Below are 20,000 nucleotides of genomic sequence, written 5' to 3' on the forward strand. Positions count from 1 at the left end.
TCTGTCCCGGGAGCTAGGCCGCATTCGCCTGCTGAACGAGGAGCTCCGAGGGCGGGCTACGGAGCTGGAAAGCAGCCTGGGGAGGCTCCCGGCGCTGGAGGAGAAGGCCTCAGGACTGCAGGCCGAGAACGGGAGGCTCCGCCAGAGCCTAGAGACGGTCACCGCGAGGCTCGAGGCCTCAGAGCAGGAGAGGGCCCGTTGCGAGGAGGAGAGCCTGAGGCTAAGGGAGGCGGAGGGGGCGGCGCTGGAGCGGGCCGAGACGGAGAATCGGGAGCTGGGGAGGGAGAGGGACCGGCTGCGCAGGGAGGCGGCCCGGCTGGAGGGGGCCCTCGCCAGGGGTCAGGAGCAGGCTTCGGCCTACCGGGCCGCCCAGTCGGAGCTTCAGCAGCTCCGCCGGAGCCTGGAGGGCACCAGGGGGCGCCTCTCGGAGCTGGAGAAGGAGGCCGAGGAGTCAGAGGCGGAGGCCCAGAGGCGGCAGCGGGAGCTGGAGGAGCAGCGGGCGGCGTGCGGCCTGTTGGAGCAGGCCCGACAGGCCCTGGAGCAGGAGTTGGAGCAGGCCGAGGGGGAGAGGAGGCAGCTGGCCAAGGAGAAGCGGCGCCTCAGGCAGCACGCGCAGAGCCGCGACACCTCCCTGGAGGAGCAGAGCCAGCGGGCGGCTGGGCTGGAGCTCGAAAACCGACGCCTGCTGCAGGAGATCAGCCGGGCCCAGGAGGACCGCGACAGCCTGGCGGAGGCCCAGGCCGAGAACTCCCAGCTCCTGCAGCAGCTTGCCGTCAGCAAGGGAGAAGCCTCTGGCCTTCGTGAGGTCAGTCTCCTTCACCATCCCCTCCCCCTCGCAGACGTTTCACTGGGGCCATCCCATACTTGAGGGGCCCAACGGCCTCTTTGGCGCGATGTGACCCTCGAGAATCGCGTCGCTGCGGGTCAGAAGTCACGTGTAGGCCTGTATTGGGTAAGACGGTGGGGGGGGGAGCAGATTTCCACCCCATTAGAGGGGCGTACGTGAACCAGATGGGGCTCCTCGTTATCCTCAGTGTTTTCGTTTCAAATACACGACCCCCACCAAATCGCCTGTTGTCAATAATTCAAACCATGTCTGAGCCCGTTTGCTCAGGATCTTCGGGAGGGTTTAAATAAATCCAACAGGGGGTTGGGACCCTCAGTTGTATTTCCAGTGTACAGAAGGTTGAGAGAAGTGAGGTCAGAAATGTGGCCGCAAGAGGGCACCGGCAAGTTAGAAGTTGGTTTGAAGTGCGTCGACTTCAACGCCAGGAGCATCCGAAACAATCTTTGAGCACGGATTGGTTCCTGGGGTTTCCACGTTGTGGCCGATTCGGAGACACGGGTAGAGCAGGGACAGGAATGGTTACTGCAGGAGTTAGAGGGGGATTCTCACCCCTGCTCATGGTGCCCAATCCCTCTCTCTGTCTCTCTAAAAGGTGTCTCCAAGGACAGACAGGTGAGCGATATGGTAGGCCATGGTGAGTTCCTGACAGCCTGCCTGCCCAGGCCTGACGATACCCTCTTGGGCCAGGCCTTTGGGAGTAGGCCCCAAGGGGAGCTCCCCATCACCATCCTCCCCCCTCTCACCAGAGTACCCGAGGAAGGGTCTACTCACCGTGGAGGGGGAGTCACTGCCTGATCCCTGGGGTAGGTGGGACTGTCCTGCTGAGGAGACCAGCACCGTAATCTCCGGAGTTTAGGCAAACGAGAAGGGGGGGGATGCAGGGAGGAGGTGTTCCCTCATTGGCTGGGGAGTTAGGTCTGGACTCAACAGGGAACACACACACACACACACTTATTCACACTCACGCACACACGCTCATACACACACACACACACTCACTCAGACACACTCTTTAATACAGACGCACGCACGTGTGCACAACACACGCTCACACACACTCACTTATAAACTCTCTCTCACACACACACTCGCTCATACACTTGCACCCACACACACATGCCACATTAAAGGGTCGGCCATTTTGGGACTGAGATGTGACGGTATTTCTTCACTGGGAGGGTAGGGGGACCTTTAGAATCCTCCCCCCCACCCCCACCCCCCTCCGGGAAACAGTGGAGGCTCAGTCACTGAGAACATCCAAGATGAGACCGAGAGGCTTTTAAACATTAAAGATAGTGAGGGACTGTGTGGGAAAAACGGTGTTGAGGAACAGCATCAGCCATGGTCGTGTGGAATGGGGCAGCAGGCCACAAAGGGGCTGAGTGGCCTGTTTCTGTCCTCCCACGCCCCTCCCCCGCCTTCCCACACCCCACTGACCTTTGACCTTATCGCCACAGGACCTGATGAGTGAGAAACTGAGGGCCCAGGGGCTCAGTAACCAACTGGACAGTCTGAGTCACAAACTAGAACGGATGGGCATCGAACAGGGCCAAGTGCTGCCTGCAGGCGAGGAGAGGTAGGTACCCGCTGTCCCAGGCTCACTCCCTGGGGACTAGGCCCCTCAATCGCTGGAGACTGGGCCCCTCACTCCCTGGGGACTAGGCCCCTCACTCCCTGGGGACTAGGCCCCTCACTCCCTGGGGACTAGGCCCCTCACTCCCTGGGAACTAGGCCCCTCACTCCCTGGGGACTGGGCCCCTCACTCCCCGGGGACTGGGCCCCTCACTCCCTGGGGACTGGGCCCTCACTCCCCGGGGACTAGGCCCCTCACTCCCTGGGGACTAGGCCCCTCACTCCCCGGGGACTGGGCCCCTCATTCCCTGGGGACTAGGCCCTCACTCCCTGGGGATTAGGCCCCTCACTCCCTGGGGATTAGGCCCCTCACTCCCCGGGGACTGGGCCTCTCACTCCCTGGGGACTGGGCCCCTCACTCCCCGGGGACTGGGCCCCTCACTCCCCGGGGACTAGGCCCCTCACTCCCTGGGGACTAGGCCCTCACTCCCTGGGGACTAGGCCCCTCACTCCCTGGGGACTAGGCCACTCACTCCCTGGGGACTAGGCCCCTCACTCCCCGGGGACTGGGCCCCTCACTCCCCGGGGACTGGGCCCCTCACTCCCCGGGGACTGGGCCCCTCACTCCCCGGGGACTGGGCCCCTCACTCCCCGGGGACTGGGCCCCTCACTCCCCGGGGACTGGGCCCCTCACTCCCCGGGGACTGGGCCCCTCACTCCCCGGGGACTGGGCCCCTCACTCCCCGGGGACTGGGCCCCTCACTCCCCGGGGACTGGGCCCCTCACTCCCCGGGGACTGGGCCCCTCACTCCCCGGGGACTGGGCCCCTCACTCCCCGGGGACTGGGCCCCTCACTCCCCGGGGACTGGGCCCCTCACTCCCCGGGGACTGGGCCCCTCACTCCCTGGGGACTGGGCCCTCACTCCCCGGGGACTAGGCCCCTCACTCCCTGGGGACTGAGCCCTCACTCCCTGGGGACTAGGCCCCTCACTCCCCGGGGACTGGGCCCCTCACTCCCTGGGGACTGGGCACTCACTCCCTGGGGACTGGGCCCCTCACTCCCTGGGGACTGGGCCCCTCACTCCCTGGGGACTGGGCCCCTCACTCCCCGGGGACTGGGCCCCTCACTCCCCGGGGACTAGGCCCCTCACTCCCTGGGCCCCTCACTCCCCGGGGACTAGGCCCCTCACTCCCTGGGCCCCTCACTCCCCGGGGACTAGGCCCCTCACTCCCCGGGGACTAGGCCCCTCACTCCCCGGGGACAGGGCCCTCACTCCCTGGGGACTGGGCCCCTCACTCCCCGGGGACTAGGCCCCTCACTCCCCGGGGACTGGGCCCCTCACTCCCCGGGGACTGGGCCCCTCACTCCCTGGGGACTAGGCCCCTCACTCCCTGGGGACTAGGCCCCTCCCTCCCTGGGGACTGGGCCCCTCACTCCCTGGGGATGGGCCCCTCACTCCCTGGGGACTCGGCCCCTCACTCCCCGGGGACTAGGCCCCTCACTCCCTGGGGACTGGGCCCCTCACTCCCTGGGGACTGGGCCCCTCACTCCCTGGGGACTGGGCCCTCACTCCCTGGGGACTAGGCCCCTCACTCCCCGGGGACTAGGCCCTCACTCCCTGGGGACTAGGCCCCTCACTCCCCGGGGACTAGGCCCCTCACTCCCCGGGGACTAGGCCCCTCACTCCCCGGGGACTAGGCCCCTCACTCCCCGGGGACTAGGCCCCTCACTCCCCGGGGACTAGGCCCCTCACTCCCCGGGGACTAGGCCCCTCACTCCCTGGGCCCCTCACTCCCCGGGGGCTAGGCCCCTCACTCCCTGGGGACTAGGCCCCTCACTCCCCGGGGACTGGGCCCCTCACTCCCCGGGGACTGGGCCCCTCACTCCCCGGGGACTGGGCCCCTCACTCCCTGGGGACTGGGCCCTCACTCCCCGGGGACTAGGCCCCTCACTCCCTGGGGACTGAGCCCTCACTCCCTGGGGACTGGGCCCCTCACTCCCTGGGGACTGGGCCCCTCACTCCCCGGGGACTGGGCCCCTCACTCCCCGGGGACTAGGCCCCTCACTCCCTGGGCCCCTCACTCCCCGGGGACTAGGCCCCTCACTCCCTGGGCCCCTCACTCCCCGGGGACTAGGCCCCTCACTCCCCGGGGACTAGGCCCCTCACTCCCCGGGGACAGGGCCCTCACTCCCTGGGGACTGGGCCCCTCACTCCCCGGGGACTAGGCCCCTCACTCCCCGGGGACTGGGCCCCTCACTCCCCGGGGACTGGGCCCCTCACTCCCTGGGGACTAGGCCCCTCACTCCCTGGGGACTAGGCCCCTCACTCCCTGGGGACTAGGCCCCTCCCTCCCTGGGGACTGGGCCCCTCACTCCCTGGGGATGGGCCCCTCACTCCCTGGGGACTCGGCCCCTCACTCCCCGGGGACTAGGCCCCTCACTCCCTGGGGACTGGGCCCCTCACTCCCTGGGGACTGGGCCCCTCATTCCCTGGGGACTGGGCCCTCACTCCCTGGGGACTAGGCCCCTCACTCCCCGGGGACTAGGCCCTCACTCCCTGGGGACTAGGCCCCTCACTCCCCGGGGACTAGGCCCCTCACTCCCCGGGGACTAGGCCCCTCACTCCCCGGGGACTAGGCCCCTCACTCCCTGGGGACTAGGCCCCTCACTCCCCGGGGACTAGGCCCCTCACTCCCCGGGGACTAGGCCCCTCACTCCCCGGGGACTAGGCCCCTCACTCCCTGGGCCCCTCACTCCCCGGGGGCTAGGCCCCTCACTCCCTGGGGACTAGGCCCCTCACTCCCCGGGGACTAGGCCCCTCACTCCCCGAGGACTGGGCCCTCACTCCCTGGGGACTGGGCCCCTCACTCCCTGGGGACTAGGCCCCTCACTCCCCGGGGACTAGGCCCCTCACTCCCCGGGGACTAGGCCCCTCACTCCCCGGGGACTAGGCCCCTCACTCCCCGGGGACTAGGCCCCTCACTCCCCGGGGACTAGGCCCCTCACTCCCCGGGGACTAGGCCCCTCACTCCCTGGGCCCCTCACTCCCCGGGGGCTAGGCCCCTCACTCCCCGGGGACTGGGCCCTCACTCCCCGGGGACTGGGCCCCTCACTCCCTGGGGACTAGGCCCCTCACTCCCCGGGGACTGGGCCCCTCACTCCCCGGGGACTGGGCCCCTCACTCCCCGGGGACTGGGCCCCTCACTCCCCGGGGACTGGGCCCCTCACTCCCCGGGGACTGGGCCCCTCACTCCCCGGGGACTGGGCCCCTCACTCCCCGGGGACTGGGCCCCTCACTCCCCGGGGACTGGGCCCCTCACTCCCCGGGGACTGGGCCCCTCACTCCCCGGGGACTGGGCCCCTCACTCCCCGGGGACTGGGCCCCTCACTCCCCGGGGACTGGGCCCCACACTCCCCGGGGACTGGGCCCCTCACTCCCCGGGGACTGGGCCCCTCACTCCCCGGGGACTGGGCCCCTCACTCCCCGGGGACTGGGCCCCTCACTCCCCGGGGACTGGGCCCCTCACTCCCCGGGGACTGGGCCCCTCACTCCCCGGGGACTGGGCCCCTCACTCCCCGGGGACTGGGCCCCTCACTCCCCGGGGACTGGGCCCCTCACTCCCCGGGGACTGGGCCCCTCACTCCCCGGGGACTGGGCCCCTCACTCCCCGGGGACTGGGCCCCTCACTCCCCGGGGACTGGGCCCCTCACTCCCCGGGGACTGGGCCCCTCACTCCCCGGGGACTGGGCCCCTCACTCCCCGGGGACTGGGCCCCTCACTCCCCGGGGACTGGGCCCCTCACTCCCCGGGGACTGGGCCCCTCACTCCCCGGGGACTAGGCCCCTCACTCCCCGGGGACTAGGCCCCTCACTCCCTGGGCCCCTCACTCCCCGGGGACTGGGCCCCTCACTCCCCGGGGACTGGGCCCCTCACTCCCCGGGGACTGGGCCCTCACTCCCCGGGGACTAGGCCCCTCACTCCCCGGGGACTAGGCCCCTCACTCCCCGGGGACTGGGCCCTCACTCCCCGGGGACTGGGCCCCTCACTCCCCGGGGACTAGGCCCCTCACTCCCCGGGGACTCGGCCCCTCACACCCTGGGCCCCTCACTCCCCGGGGACTAGGCCCCTCACACCCTGGGCCCCTCACTCCCCGGGGACTGGGCCCTCACTCCCCGGGGACTGGGCCCCTCACTCCCTGGGGACTGGGCCCCTCACTCCCCGGGGACTGGGCCCCTCACTCCCCGGGGACTGGGCCCCTCACTCCCCGGGGACTGGGCCCCTCACTCCCCGGGGACTGGGCCCCTCACACCCTGGGCCCCTCACTCCCCGGGGACTGGGCCCCTCACACCCTGGGCCCCTCACTCCCCGGGGACTAGGCCCCTCACGCCCCGGGGACTGGGCCCCTCACTCCCCGGGGACTGGGCCCCTCACTCCCCGGGGACTAGGCCCCTCACTCCCCGGGGACTGGGCCCTCACTCCCTGGGGACTAGGCCCTCACTCCCTGGGGACTGGGCCCCTCACTCCCCGGGAACTGGGCCCTCACTCCCCGGGGACTAGGCCCTCACTCCCTGGGGACTGGGCCCCTCACTCCCCGGGGACTGGGCCCCTCACTCCCCGGGGACTGGGCCCCTCACTCCCCGGGAACTGGGCCCTCACTCCCCGGGGACTAGGCCCTCATTCCCTGGGGACTGGGCCCCTCACTCCCCGGGGACTGGGCCCCTCACTCCCCGGGGACTGGGCCCCTCACTCCCCGGGGACTAGGCCCCTCACTCCCCGGGGACTAGGCCCCTCACTCCCTGGGGACTGGGCCCCTCACTCCCTGGGTCCCTCACTCCCTGGGGACTGGGCCCCTCACTCCCTAGGCCCCTCACTCCCCGGGGACTAGGCCCCTCACTCCCTGGGGACTGGGCCCCTCACTCCCTGGGTCCCTCACTCCCTGGGCCCCTCACTCCCTAGGCCCCTCACTCCCTGGGCCCCTCACTCCCTGGGGACTGGGCCCCTCACTCCCTGGGCCCCTCACTCCCTGGGCCCCTCGCTCTCACATATTGACAGACACTATCAGGGTGGAAAGGAGACCTTATGGAGGGGTAGGGGAGAGGCCCAGAGGGGATTGGGAGGACATCTAAATGAGAGACAACCCCACTCCACCCTCCCATTCTCGAGCCCTCACCTCCTTCTCAGACCCTCCCAATCCTTTACCACATCCGAGCTCCGTTTGGGATCCACCCATGAATGACATCTCTCTCTCCATCTCTCTCCCCATCCCCCGCCCCCTACTTCAGTAGTTTTCGGTTGTTGGAGGAGAGGTTGGACTCCGTTTTTAAGGACACTCTGACGATCCGGGAGACTCACATCGCCAACCTGAGGAGCCAACTGGAGGATGCTGGGAGGCGGAACCAGGAGCTCAGTGACCAGCTCCAGGAGGTGAGTGGGCAGTATCGGGAGCTCTCCCTGAAGGCAAGGACCGTGTGGGTGACCCCCTAATGTTCCCTCACCTCTTTCACTTCCTCCCCTTTGACCCTCCCCACCCGTCAAGCCCTTCACCCAGTCACACTCCCTTTGCCACTAGGAGACCTGTGCCCAACTCTGTCCATCGGCTTTCTGGCCTAGTCCCTCTCGATCTAAGGGTTTCTCGGCCCACAGCCCAGGCTTCCCGACCCAGTCCCTCTCGATCTAAGGGTTTCTCGGCCTACAGCCCAGGCTTCCCAGCCAGCCTGTCAATGGTCGCGTTGGGACTGTTGCTTGAATCCGCTCCACGGTCCCAAACCCCGCCAGCCCCCACCCTCGGAATGCCCCTTTGTCAGTGCCGTTACCCGTGGTCTCCCCCTCTCTTGCCCAGTTAAAGCGGGAGCTGGAAGAGCCAGAGCAGAGGGAAGAGTCACCGGGCAGGACAGTTGCCATGACGATGGAGGGTGAGGCGCCGTCTGAGGCCAAGTCGGAACGCCGGGAATCTCTGAGGGAAGTGAGCAGCGACCGTCTGATTGAGGTGGAGAGGAAGGTAAGGCCTATCCACCAGCCCCAAAGACCTGAGGCAGGGCAAGGGCCGATGGTCAGGAATTAGGCTATGGGCCTCCCACTCTGGCAGATGGGACCAGATTAGGTTAGGCTATCGGGTCGGTATGCACGAGTTGGGCCGAAGGGTCCGTTTCAGTGCTGTACATCCCCATGATGGTAAGAAAGTGGTGACTGCGTCCTTAACCAAGAACAGAAAGTTCTGGAAGCACTTGGCAGGTTTTGGAGAGAGAAAGAGGCAGGGAGAAGGAGAGAGGGAGAGAGAGACAAAAAGAGAGAGGGAGGGGAAGAAGAGCAGAAAAAGTCAGGAAAAGAGAAAGAGTCAGAGAGAGAGAGTGTTTGAAAGAGTGTCAGTGAGAGAGAGTCAGGGAGAGAGAGAGAGTCAGGGGGATAGAGAGAGAGAGTCAGGGGGGAGAGGGAGAGGGAGAGAGAGAGAGAGAGAGAGCCGGGTGGGGGGGGGGGGGGGGTGGGGGGGGGGGGAGGAGAGAGAGAGAGAGAGTCAGGGGGGAGAGAGAGCCAGGGGGATAGAGAGAAAGAGTCAGGGAGAGAGAGAGAGTCGGGGGATAGAGAGAGAGAGTGGGGGGGAAGAGAGAGAGTCAGGGGGGGAGAGAGAGTCGGGGGGAGAGAGAGAGAGAGAGAGCCAGGGGGGAGAGAGAGTCAGTGGGGAGAAAGAGAGAGAGAGAGAGTCGGTGGGGGGAGAGAGAGTCAGGGGGGAGAGTGAGTCAGGGGGATAGAGAGAGAGAGTCAGGAGGGGGAGAGAGAGAGAGAGAGCCAGGGAAAGAGAGAGAGAGAGAGAGAGTCGGTGGGGGGGGGAGAGAGAGTCAGGGGGGAGAGTGAGTCAGGGGGATAGAGAGAGAGAGTCAGGAGGGGGAGAGATAGAGTGTCAGGGAGAGAGAGAGAGAGAGTCGGGGAGAGAGAGAAAGAGTGTCGGGGAGAGAGAGAGAAAGTCGGGGAGAGAGAGAGGGTGTCAGGGAGAGAGAGTGTGTCAGGGAGAGAGAGAGAGAGAGAGAGAGAGAGAGAGTCGGGGAGAGAGAGAGAAAGAGAGAGCAAGAGTGAAAGAGAGAAAGACAGAGAGAAAAAAGAGAGAGTGAGAGCAATACATATGGAGAGAGAGAAATAGAGTGAGAAAGAAAGAGACAGACAGAGAAAAAGAGGAGAGAGACTTGGAGAGAGTGAGGGTGAATGTTTTGGGTGCAGTGAGTGTTCTTTCACCCTGAGCTGAGAGACAGACCGAGTGTGGAATCCTGACGAGGCCAGTCCCTGTGGCTGGGTTTGGTGTCAGTGAATGATTTCACGGTCAACGTGGTTTGGGTGAGGGAGCAGAGGGACACAGACGGTGGGGGATTGGTGAGAGATCCCAGAGGGAGGGACGGCCATGTCTCTGTGTCAGGGGGGGGGGTGTGTGTGGGGTGGGGGGGTGGGGGGGTGGGGGGGAGGGTAACGCAGACCGTCCGCGGCAAGTGCCCACCCCCCACCCCCTCGCTGACCCGGAGTCTCTCGCCGTTCACCCCGCAGAACGCCACCCTGCTGGCAGAGAAGCAGGCCCTGACGGTGGCCTTGGGCCAGCAGGAATCGGCGAATGGCAGTCTCCAGGCACAGATCCTGGTCCTGCAGAAACACACCGTGTCCCTCCAGGAGCAGAACAGCCGGCTGCAGGTGAGAGCGCCCAGCTCACCCCCATCGCGCGCCCTGCCCCGCAACCCCCCCCGCGCTCTGCATTTACGTAGCGCCTAGATCCACCCCACGCCCCTCAGAGCCCACCGAGCCCCTTGGCGCTGCCCACTCGGGAGACCCAGGCGGCGACCATTGCACAGCAAGACCCCACACGTCTATTAGTGGCTCTTGTTAGTTGAGGGGATCAGGATTGGCCTCAGGACCCCAGGGGGAGCTCTACAGCGACACCCCCCTCCCATGACCCACCCTCCCCTTTTTCTCCAATCAGGGATGAGGAATCCTAAACACCCGCCCCCCCCCCCCCCCCGCAACAAACCCGCGGCAACTTCCTTTACTCCACCAACTCCCCCACTCAAAAGATAGAAAGACAACACATCCATCAGTGCCCACTCCCTCAGCACTGACCCTCCGACAGTGCCCACTCCCTCAGTACTGACCCTCCGACAGTGCCCATTCCCTCAGCACTGACCCTCCGACAGTGCCCACTCCCTCAGCACTGACCCTCCGACAGTGCCCACTCCCTCAGCACTGACCTTCCGACAGTGCCCACTCCCTCAGCACTGACCCTCCGACAGTGCCCACTCCCTCAGCGCTGACCCTCTGACAGTGCGGCGCACCCTCAGCACTGACCCTCTGACAGTGCCCACTCCCTCAGCACTGACCATCCGACAGTGCCCACTCCTTCAGCACTGACCCTCCGACAGTGCCCACTCCTTCAGCACTGACCCTCCGACAGTACCCACTCCCTCAGCGCTGACCCTCCGACAGTGCCCACTCCCTCAGCACTGACCCTCCGACAGTGCCCTCTTACCTAGCACTGACCCTCCGACAGTGCCCGCTCCCACAGCACTGACCCTCCGACAGTGCCCACTCCCTCAGCACTGACCCTCCGACAGTGCCCACTCCCTCAGCACTGACCCTCCGACAGTGCCCACTCCCTCAGCTCTGACCCTCCAACAGTGCGGCGCTCCCTTAGCACTGACCCTCCGACAGTGCCCACTCCCTCAGCACTGACCCTCTGACAGTGCCCACTCCCTCAGCACTGACCCTCTGACAGTACCCACTCCCTCAGCACTGACCCTCCGACAGTACCCACTCCCTCAACACTGACCCTCTGACAGTGCCCACTCCCTCAGCACTGACCCTCCTGACAGTGCCCACTCCCTCAGCACTGACCCTCCTGACAGTGCCCACTCCCTCAGCACTGACCCTCTGACAGTGCCCACTCCCTCAGCACTGACCCTCTGACAGTACCCACTCCCTCAGCACTGACCCTCCGACAGTACCCACTCCCTCTGTACTGACCATCCGACAGTACCCACTCCTTCAGCACTGACCCTCCCACAGTGCCCACTCCTTCAGCACTGACCCTCCGACAGTGCACACTTCCTCAGCGCTGACCCTCCGACAGTGCCCACTCCCTCAGCGCTGACCCTCCGACAGTGCCCACTCCCTCAACACTGACCCTCCGACAGTGCCCACTCCTTCAGCACTGACCCTCCGACAGTGCACACGTCTTCAGCGCTGACCCTCCGACAGTGCCCGCTCCCACAGCACTGACCCTCCGACAGTGCCCACTCCCTCAGTACTGACCCTCCGACAGTGCCCATTCCCTCAGCACTGACCCTCCGACAGTGCCCACTCCCTCAGCACTGACCCTCCGACAGTGCCCACTCCCTCAGCACTGACCTTCCGACAGTGCCCACTCCCTCAGCACTGACCCTCTGACAGTGCCCACTCCCTCAGTACTGACCCTCCGACAGTGCCCATTCCCTCAGCACTGACCCTCCGACAGTGCCCATTCCCTCAGCACTGACCCTCCGACAGTGCCCACTCCCTCAGCACTGACCATCCGACAGTACCCACTCCTTCAGCACTGACCCTCCCACAGTGCCCACTCCTTCAGCACTGACCCTCCGACAGTGCACACTTCCTCAGCGCTGACCCTCCGACAGTGCCCACTCCCTCAGCGCTGACCCTCCGACAGTGCCCACTCCCTCAACACTGACCCTCCGACAGTGCCCACTCCTTCAGCACTGACCCTCCGACAGTGCACACGTCTTCAGCGCTGACCCTCCGACAGTGCCCGCTCCCACAGCACTGACCCTCCGACAGTGCCCACTCCCTCAGTACTGACCCTCCGACAGTGCCCATTCCCTCAGCACTGACCCTCCGACAGTGCCCACTCCCTCAGCACTGACCCTCCGACAGTGCCCACTCCCTCAGCACTGACCTTCCGACAGTGCCCACTCCCTCAGCACTGACCCTCTGACAGTGCCCACTCCCTCAGTACTGACCCTCCGACAGTGCCCATTCCCTCAGCACTGACCCTCCGACAGTGCCCACTCCCTCAGCACTGACCCTCCGACAGTGCCCACTCCCTCAGCACTGACCTTCCGACAGTGCCCACTCCCTCAGCACTGACCCTCCGACAGTGCCCGCTCCCTCAGCACTGACCCTCCGACAGTGCCCGCTCCCTCAGCACTGACCCTCCGACAGTGCCCGCTCCCTCAGCACTGACCCTCCGACAGTGCCCGATCCCTCAGCACTGACCCTCCGACAGTGCCCGCTCCCTCAGCGCTGACCCTCCGACAGTGCCCGATCCCTCAGCGCTGACCCTCCGACAGTGCCCGATCCCTCAGCACTGACCCTCCGACAGTGCCCACTCCCTCAGCGCTGACCCTCTGACAGTGCGGCGCACCCTCAGCACTGACCCTCTGACAGTGCCCACTCCCTCAGCACTGACCATCCGACAGTGCCCACTCCTTCAGCACTGACCCTCCGACAGTGCCCACTCCTTCAGCACTGACTCTCCGACAGTGCCCATTTCCTCAGCGCTGACTCTCCGACAGTGCCCACTTCCTCAGCGCTGACCCTCCGACAGTGCCCACTCCCTCAGCACTGACCCTCCGACAGTGCCCTCTTACCTAGCACTGACCCTCCGACAGTGCCCGCTCCCACAGCACTGACCCTCCGACAGTGCCCACTCCCTCAGCACTGACCCTCCGACAGTGCCCACTCCCTCAGCACTGACCCTCCGACAGTGCCCACTCCCTCAGCTCTGACCCTCCAACAGTGCGGCGCTCCCTTAGCACTGACCCTCCGACAGTGCCCACTCCCTCAGCACTGACCCTCTGACAGTGCCCACTCCCTCAGCACTGACCCTCTGACAGTACCCACTCCCTCAGCACTGACCCTCCGACAGTACCCACTCCCTCAACACTGACCCTCTGACAGTGCCCACTCCCTCAGCACTGACCCTCCTGACAGTGCCCACTCCCTCAGCACTGACCCTCTGACAGTGCCCACTCCCTCAGCACTGACCCTCTGACAGTACCCACTCCCTCAGCACTGACCCTCCGACAGTACCCACTCCCTCTGTACTGACCATCCGACAGTACCCACTCCTTCAGCACTGACCCTCCCACAGTGCCCACTCCTTCAGCACTGACCCTCCGACAGTGCACACTTCCTCAGCGCTGACCCTCCGACAGTGCCCACTCCCTCAGCGCTGACCCTCCGACAGTGCCCACTCCCTCAACACTGACCCTCCGACAGTGCCCACTCCTTCAGCACTGACCCTCCGACAGTGCACACGTCTTCAGCGCTGACCCTCCGACAGTGCCCGCTCCCACAGCACTGACCCTCCGACAGTGCCCACTCCCTCAGCACTGACCCTCCGACAATGCCCGCTCCCTCAGCACTGACCCTCCGACAGTGCGGCACTCCCTCAGCACTGACCCTCCGACAGTGCCCGCTCCCTCAGCACTGACCCTCCCACAGTGCCCACTCCCTCAGCAGCACTGACATTACGACGATGGGAGTATGGGAAGTTGGGTGTAATGACAGCAGTATATTTCCAGAGGGGGGGAAGCGGGGTGTCTTTGGAGGGTCTCTCATGTTGACTGGTTCGTCTCTCTGTCTCTCTCTGTGTCTCTCTTTCTCTCTCTCCCCCGTCCGTCCCTCTCCCCCCTTCTCTCTCCCTGTTCAGGCTGAGAACAGCAGCCTGGTCTCCCAGAATATGTCTGTGATTGCCCAGAGTAGCCAGTTGCAGTCAGAGCTGTCGGCTGTGCAGAGTGAGTACAGGAGCCTGGTGAAGGACAGTGATGAGGTTCAGAGTCGTCTCAGCTCAGTGCTCAGGGACCATGAGAAACTGGTGCTCCTCCACCAGGCCCAGGAGACTGAGCTGGACGCTCTGACCCACAAACACGGAGCAGTCAAAGGCAGCTACAAAACCCTCGAGACTGAACACAAGGAACTGGACAGCAGGTATGTCACTGTGCACTCGGGCAGACTGTTTCAACACACTCACACTCACACTCACAGGCTCACACACGCTCACAGGCTCACACACGCTCACACACTCACACGCTCACGTTCACATGCTCACACACACACGCTCACATGCTCACGTTCACATGCTCACACACTCACACGCTCACACGCACACTCACAGGTTCACATGCTCACGTTCACATGCTCACACACACACACGCTCACACGCACACTCACAGGCTCACATGCTCACGTTCACATGCTCACACACTCACACGCTCACGCTCACATGCACACACTCACACGCTCACGTTCACATGCTCACACACTCACACGCTCACACGCTCACATGCTCTCACACTCACACGCTCACGTTCACATGCTCACACACACGCTCACACTCACGCTCACACGCTCACGCTCACATGCTCACATTCACATGCTCACACACACACACGCTCACACTCACGCTCACGCTCACATGCACACACTCACACGCTCACATGCTCACGTTCACATGCTCACACACTCACACGCTCACACGCACACTCTCAGGCTCACATGCTCATGCTCACACACGCTCACACTCACACACTCACACATTCACACACTCACTCTCACGCTCACCCGTTCACACTCACATGCACTCACTCGCTCACACTCACACGCTCACGTTCACATGCTCACACAATCTCACGCTCACACTCACAGGTTCACATGCTCACGCTCACACACGCTCACAGACTCTCACATTCACACGCTCACTCTCACGCTCACACTCACACTCACATGCTCACACTCACACTCTCGCTCACACGCTCACGCTCAATCACATGCACACTCACTCACACGCTCACGCTCACGCTCACACTCACACTGTCGCCCACACTCTCGCTCACAGGCTCAATCTCATGCACACTCACTCAAACGCTGACGCTCACACGCTCAGACTTGCTCACACGCTCACATGTTCACATGCTCACACTCGCACACTCACAGGCTTACACTCATACGTTCACACGCTCACTCTCACACGCACGCACTCACATACTCTCACACTCTCGCACACACGCTCACGCTTGCATGCTCACACTCATTCTCAGACTCACAAGCTCACGCTCACAAGCTCACACACACATGTTCACGCTCACACGCTCATGCTCACACTATCACACTCACACTCACACTCACTCACACTCTTGCTCACACGCTAACACTCACTCGCTCACACTCATGCTCACATGCCCACACTCATGCTCACACATTCTCGCTCAAGCTCACAAGCTCACACTCACACATGCACTCACACACTCTCACACTATCGCTCACACTCTCACACACACTCTCGCATGCTCACATTCACACGCTCGCACTCACACTCACATGTTCACGCTCACATGTTCACACTCACAATCACATGTTCACACTCACACGCTCACGCTCACATGCTCACGCTCACACACGCTGACACTCTCACTTACACGCTCACACTCGCGTGCTCACACTCACAAGCTCACGCTCACACCTCACACTCACACGTTAACGCTCATATTATCACACTCACACACTCACACTTGCTCACACGCACACACACTCACGCTCACACACTCACATGTTCACATGCTCACACTCACGCTCACACTCACACGTTCACATGCTCACACTCACACGTTCACATGCTCACTCACATGCTTACACTCACGCTCACATTCACACACTCACATTCACATGCTCACATTCACACTCACGATCACACTCTCACACTCACTAACACTCATGCTCTCACGCTCACGCTCACACTCACACTCACACGCACTCACACTCTCGCTCACACTCTTGCTCGCACGCTCACGCTCGTATGCTCACACTCATGCTCACACTCACAAGCTCACGCTCACATGCTCACAGGCTCACGTTCACACTATCAACTCACATGCTCACACTCTTGCTCACATGCTTACATGCTCACGCCCACGCTCACATACTCACACATTCATACACTCACACACTCACACACTCAAACTCACATGCTCACACTCGCACACTCACACGCTCACACTCACACGTTCACACACTCACTCACACGCTCACACTCACACGCTCACATTCACACTCTCATGCTCACACTCTCACACACTCTCACACTCTCGTTCACACTCATGCTCACACTCACATGCTCACACTCTGCCATGCTCACATGCTCACACGCTCTCATGCTCACACTCACACTCACACTCTCTCTCACACTCATGCTCACGCTCACTCGCTCAACCACATGCTCACACACTCATGCTCAGGCTCACTCACACTCACCGGTTCACACTCACGCTCACACTCACTCACATGCTCACATTCACGTGCACACTCACGCTCACAGGCTCACATGCTTACGCTCACACTCACATGCTCACACTCACTCACAAACTCACACACAAACTTTCACACTCTCACGCTCACATGCTCACACACTCACTTTCACGTGCACACACTCACACTCTCGCTTACACACCCACGCTCACAAGCTCACACTCACAAGCTCCTGCTCATACGCTCACTCTCTCACATTCACATTCACACACTCACACGCTCACCCGCACATGCTCACACTGAAACTCACACTCGCACACTCACACGCTCACTTACCCGCTCACGCTCACACACTCACATTCGCTCACTCTCATGCTCACACTCACACTCAGATGCACACACTCACACTCAATCGCTCACACTCAATCGCTCACACTCTCACACTCACACATAAGCTCACACTTACGCTCACACTTACGCTCACACTTACGCTCACACTCATGCTCACACTCATGCTCACACACGCTCACATGCTCACGCTCACACGCTCACACTCTCACACTCATGCTCACACTCATGCATTCACGCTCACACTCACACTCACACTCGCATGCTCACATGCTCACACTCACACGTTCACACGCTCACACTCACGCTTATGCTCACACACTCTCATACTCGCTCACACTCTTGCTCACACTCACACTCAGACGTTCACACGCTCACACTCTCACACTCACACACACAGTCACACACTCACACACTCTCACACTTTCATTCACAGTCATGCTCACACACGCTCACACTCATGCTCACACGCGTGCTCACACGCTCACACTCACATACTCACATGCTCCCACTCACGCACACGCTCACTCTCACGTGCTCACACTCTCACACGCTCACACTCTCACGTGCTCACACTCTCACGTGCTCACACTCTCACGTGCTCACACTCTCACATGCTCACACGAGGCCATGCGGTGTCGGAGTGCGGTGGGGACAGGGTCTGGGTGATTGGGTGGCCTGTGCTCAGCTCTGACCCCCCCCCCCCCCCCCCCCCCGTCCCGGGACGGCAGGTACAGGCAGCTCCTGGAGCAGAGGGCGCGGTTGGAGGAGATGGAAGCTGCTGTGGAGTCTCGGCAGAGGATCCTGGAGCAGGAGGAGAGGACACGGAGGGAGGAGACTGATGCCTACCACAGACTGAGGGAGGAGCACGTCAGGTCGGTGCACGGGGGTGGGGTGACCTTCAGTCCCAAACCTCTCACTCCGAGCCCCTGTTTGGGGGGGGGGGGACACCCCACCCAGGCCCCTTGACATTTGCAAAGGCCCTTTGGTATCCCCACTCCATCAGCTGAAACCCCTCGATCAATCCCCCTCCCCCCAAACCCCTCGATCAATCCCCCTCCCCCCCAAACCCCTCGATCAATCCCCCTCCCCCCAAACCCCTCGATCAATCCCCCTCCCCCCAAACCCCTCGATCAATCCCCCTCCCCCTCAAACCCCTCGATCAATCCCCCTCCCCCCAAACCCCTCGATCAATCCCCCTCCCCCCAAACCCCTCGATCAATCCCCCTCCCCCCAAACCCCTCGATCAATCCCCCTCCCCCCAAACCCCTCGATCAATCCCCCTCCCCCCCAAACCCCTCGATCAATCCCCCTCCCCCTCAAACCCCTCGATCAATCCCCCTCCCCCCAAACCCCTCGATCAATCCCCCTCCCCCCAAACCCCTCGATCAATCCCCCTCCCCCTCAAACCCCTCGATCAATCCCCCTCCCCTCAAACCCCTCGATCAATCCCCCTCCCCCTCAAACCCCTCGATCAATCCCCCTCCCCCTCAAACCCCTCGATCAATCCCCCTCCCCTCAAACCCCTCGATCAATTCCCCTCCCATCAAACCCCTCGATCAATCTCCCTCCCCACAAACCCCTCGATCAATCCCCCTCCAAACCCCTCGATCAATCCCCCTCCCCCCAAACCCCTCGATCAATCTCCCTGCCCTCAAACCCCTCGATCAATCTCCCTCCCCTCAAACCCCTCGATCAATCCCCCTCCCCTCAAACCCCTCGATCAATCCCCCTCCCCTCAAACCCCCCTGACCAATCCCCCTCCCCTCAAACCCCTCGATCAATCTCCCTCCCCTCAAACCCCTCGATCAATCCCCCTCCCCTCAAACCCCTCGATCAATCCCCCTCCCCCTCAAACCCCTCGATCAATCCCCCTCCCCTCAAACCCCCTGACCAATCCCCTCCCCTCAAACCCCCTGACCAATCCCCCCTCCCCTCAAACCCCCTGACCAATCCCCCTCCCCTCAAACCCCTCGATCAATCCCCCTCCCCTCAAACCCCCTCGATCAATCCCCCTCCCCTCAAACCCCTCGATCAATCCCCCTCCAAACCCCTCGATCAATCCCCCTCCCCCCCAAACCCCTCGATCAATCTCCCTCCCCTCAAACCCCTCGATCAATCCCCCTCCCCCCCAAACTCCTTGATCAATCCCCCTCCCCCCAAACCCCTTGATCAATCCCCCTCCCCCCAAACCCCTTGATCAATCCCCCTCCCCTCAAATCCCTTGATCAATCCCCCTCCCCCCCAAACCCCTCGATCAATCCCCCTCCCCCCAAACCCCTCGATCAATCCCCCTCCCCCCCAAACCCCTCGATCAATCTCCCTCCCCCAAACTCCTTGATCAATCCCCCTCCCCCCCAAACCCTTAGCCTTCTCTCTGGGGAGAGCTGTCCCAATCTGTCCTCACTCCCATCCTCAGTTACCTCTCCTGCCCCTCCCTCTCCCCCCTGTCTCTTTCTCTCTGTCTCTCACTCTCTATCTCTCTCCACCTCTCCCCCGTCTCTCTCTCTCCGTCTCACTGTCTCTCTCTCTGTCTCTCTCTGTTTCTCTCCCCCTCTCTCTCTCTCTCTCTTCTCTCTCTCTCTCTCTCTCTGTTTCTCTCCCCCTCTCTCTCTCTCTCTCTTCTCTCTCTGTTCTCTGTCTCTCTCTGTCTGTCTATCCCCTCTCTCTGCCTCCCTCTCTCTGTCTCTCTCTCTGACTCTCTCTGTGTCTCTGTTTTTTCTCTCTCTCTCTCTGTCTCTGTCTCTCCCTGTCTCTCTCTCTGATTCTCTCTGTCTCTCTCTCTCTGTCTCCCTCTCTCTTCTGTGTCTCTCTCTCTGTGTCTCTCTCTTCTGTGTTTCTCTCTCTGTTTCTCTCTCTCTCTGTCTCTGTCTCTCTGTCTCTGTCTCTCTCTCTCTCCCTCTCTCCCTTCTATGTCTCTCTCTCTGTCACCCTCTCTCTCCTCTGTGTTTCTCTCTCTGTCT

The 20,000-nt window shown here is 63.0% G+C and overlaps 1 protein-coding gene across 1 annotated transcript in view; it reads left to right on the top strand.

Moving 5' to 3' along the window:
* Positions 1-20,000, top strand: part of LOC140473224 (protein Daple-like) — a 72,934-nt gene that overhangs the window by 29,178 nt on the left and 23,756 nt on the right. Inside the window, 7 exon segments of the mRNA XM_072567588.1 lie at positions 1-805; positions 2,305-2,423; positions 7,704-7,845; positions 8,261-8,419; positions 9,949-10,089; positions 14,099-14,376; positions 17,769-17,912. The exon segment at positions 1-805 is cut by the window's left edge and continues 230 nt beyond it. Of these exon segments, the coding sequence (XP_072423689.1) occupies positions 1-805; positions 2,305-2,423; positions 7,704-7,845; positions 8,261-8,419; positions 9,949-10,089; positions 14,099-14,376; positions 17,769-17,912 (1,788 nt within the window).

Source organism: Chiloscyllium punctatum, unplaced genomic scaffold, assembly GCF_047496795.1.
Source record: "Chiloscyllium punctatum isolate Juve2018m unplaced genomic scaffold, sChiPun1.3 scaffold_555, whole genome shotgun sequence".
Lineage (NCBI taxonomy): Eukaryota > Metazoa > Chordata > Chondrichthyes > Orectolobiformes > Hemiscylliidae > Chiloscyllium > Chiloscyllium punctatum.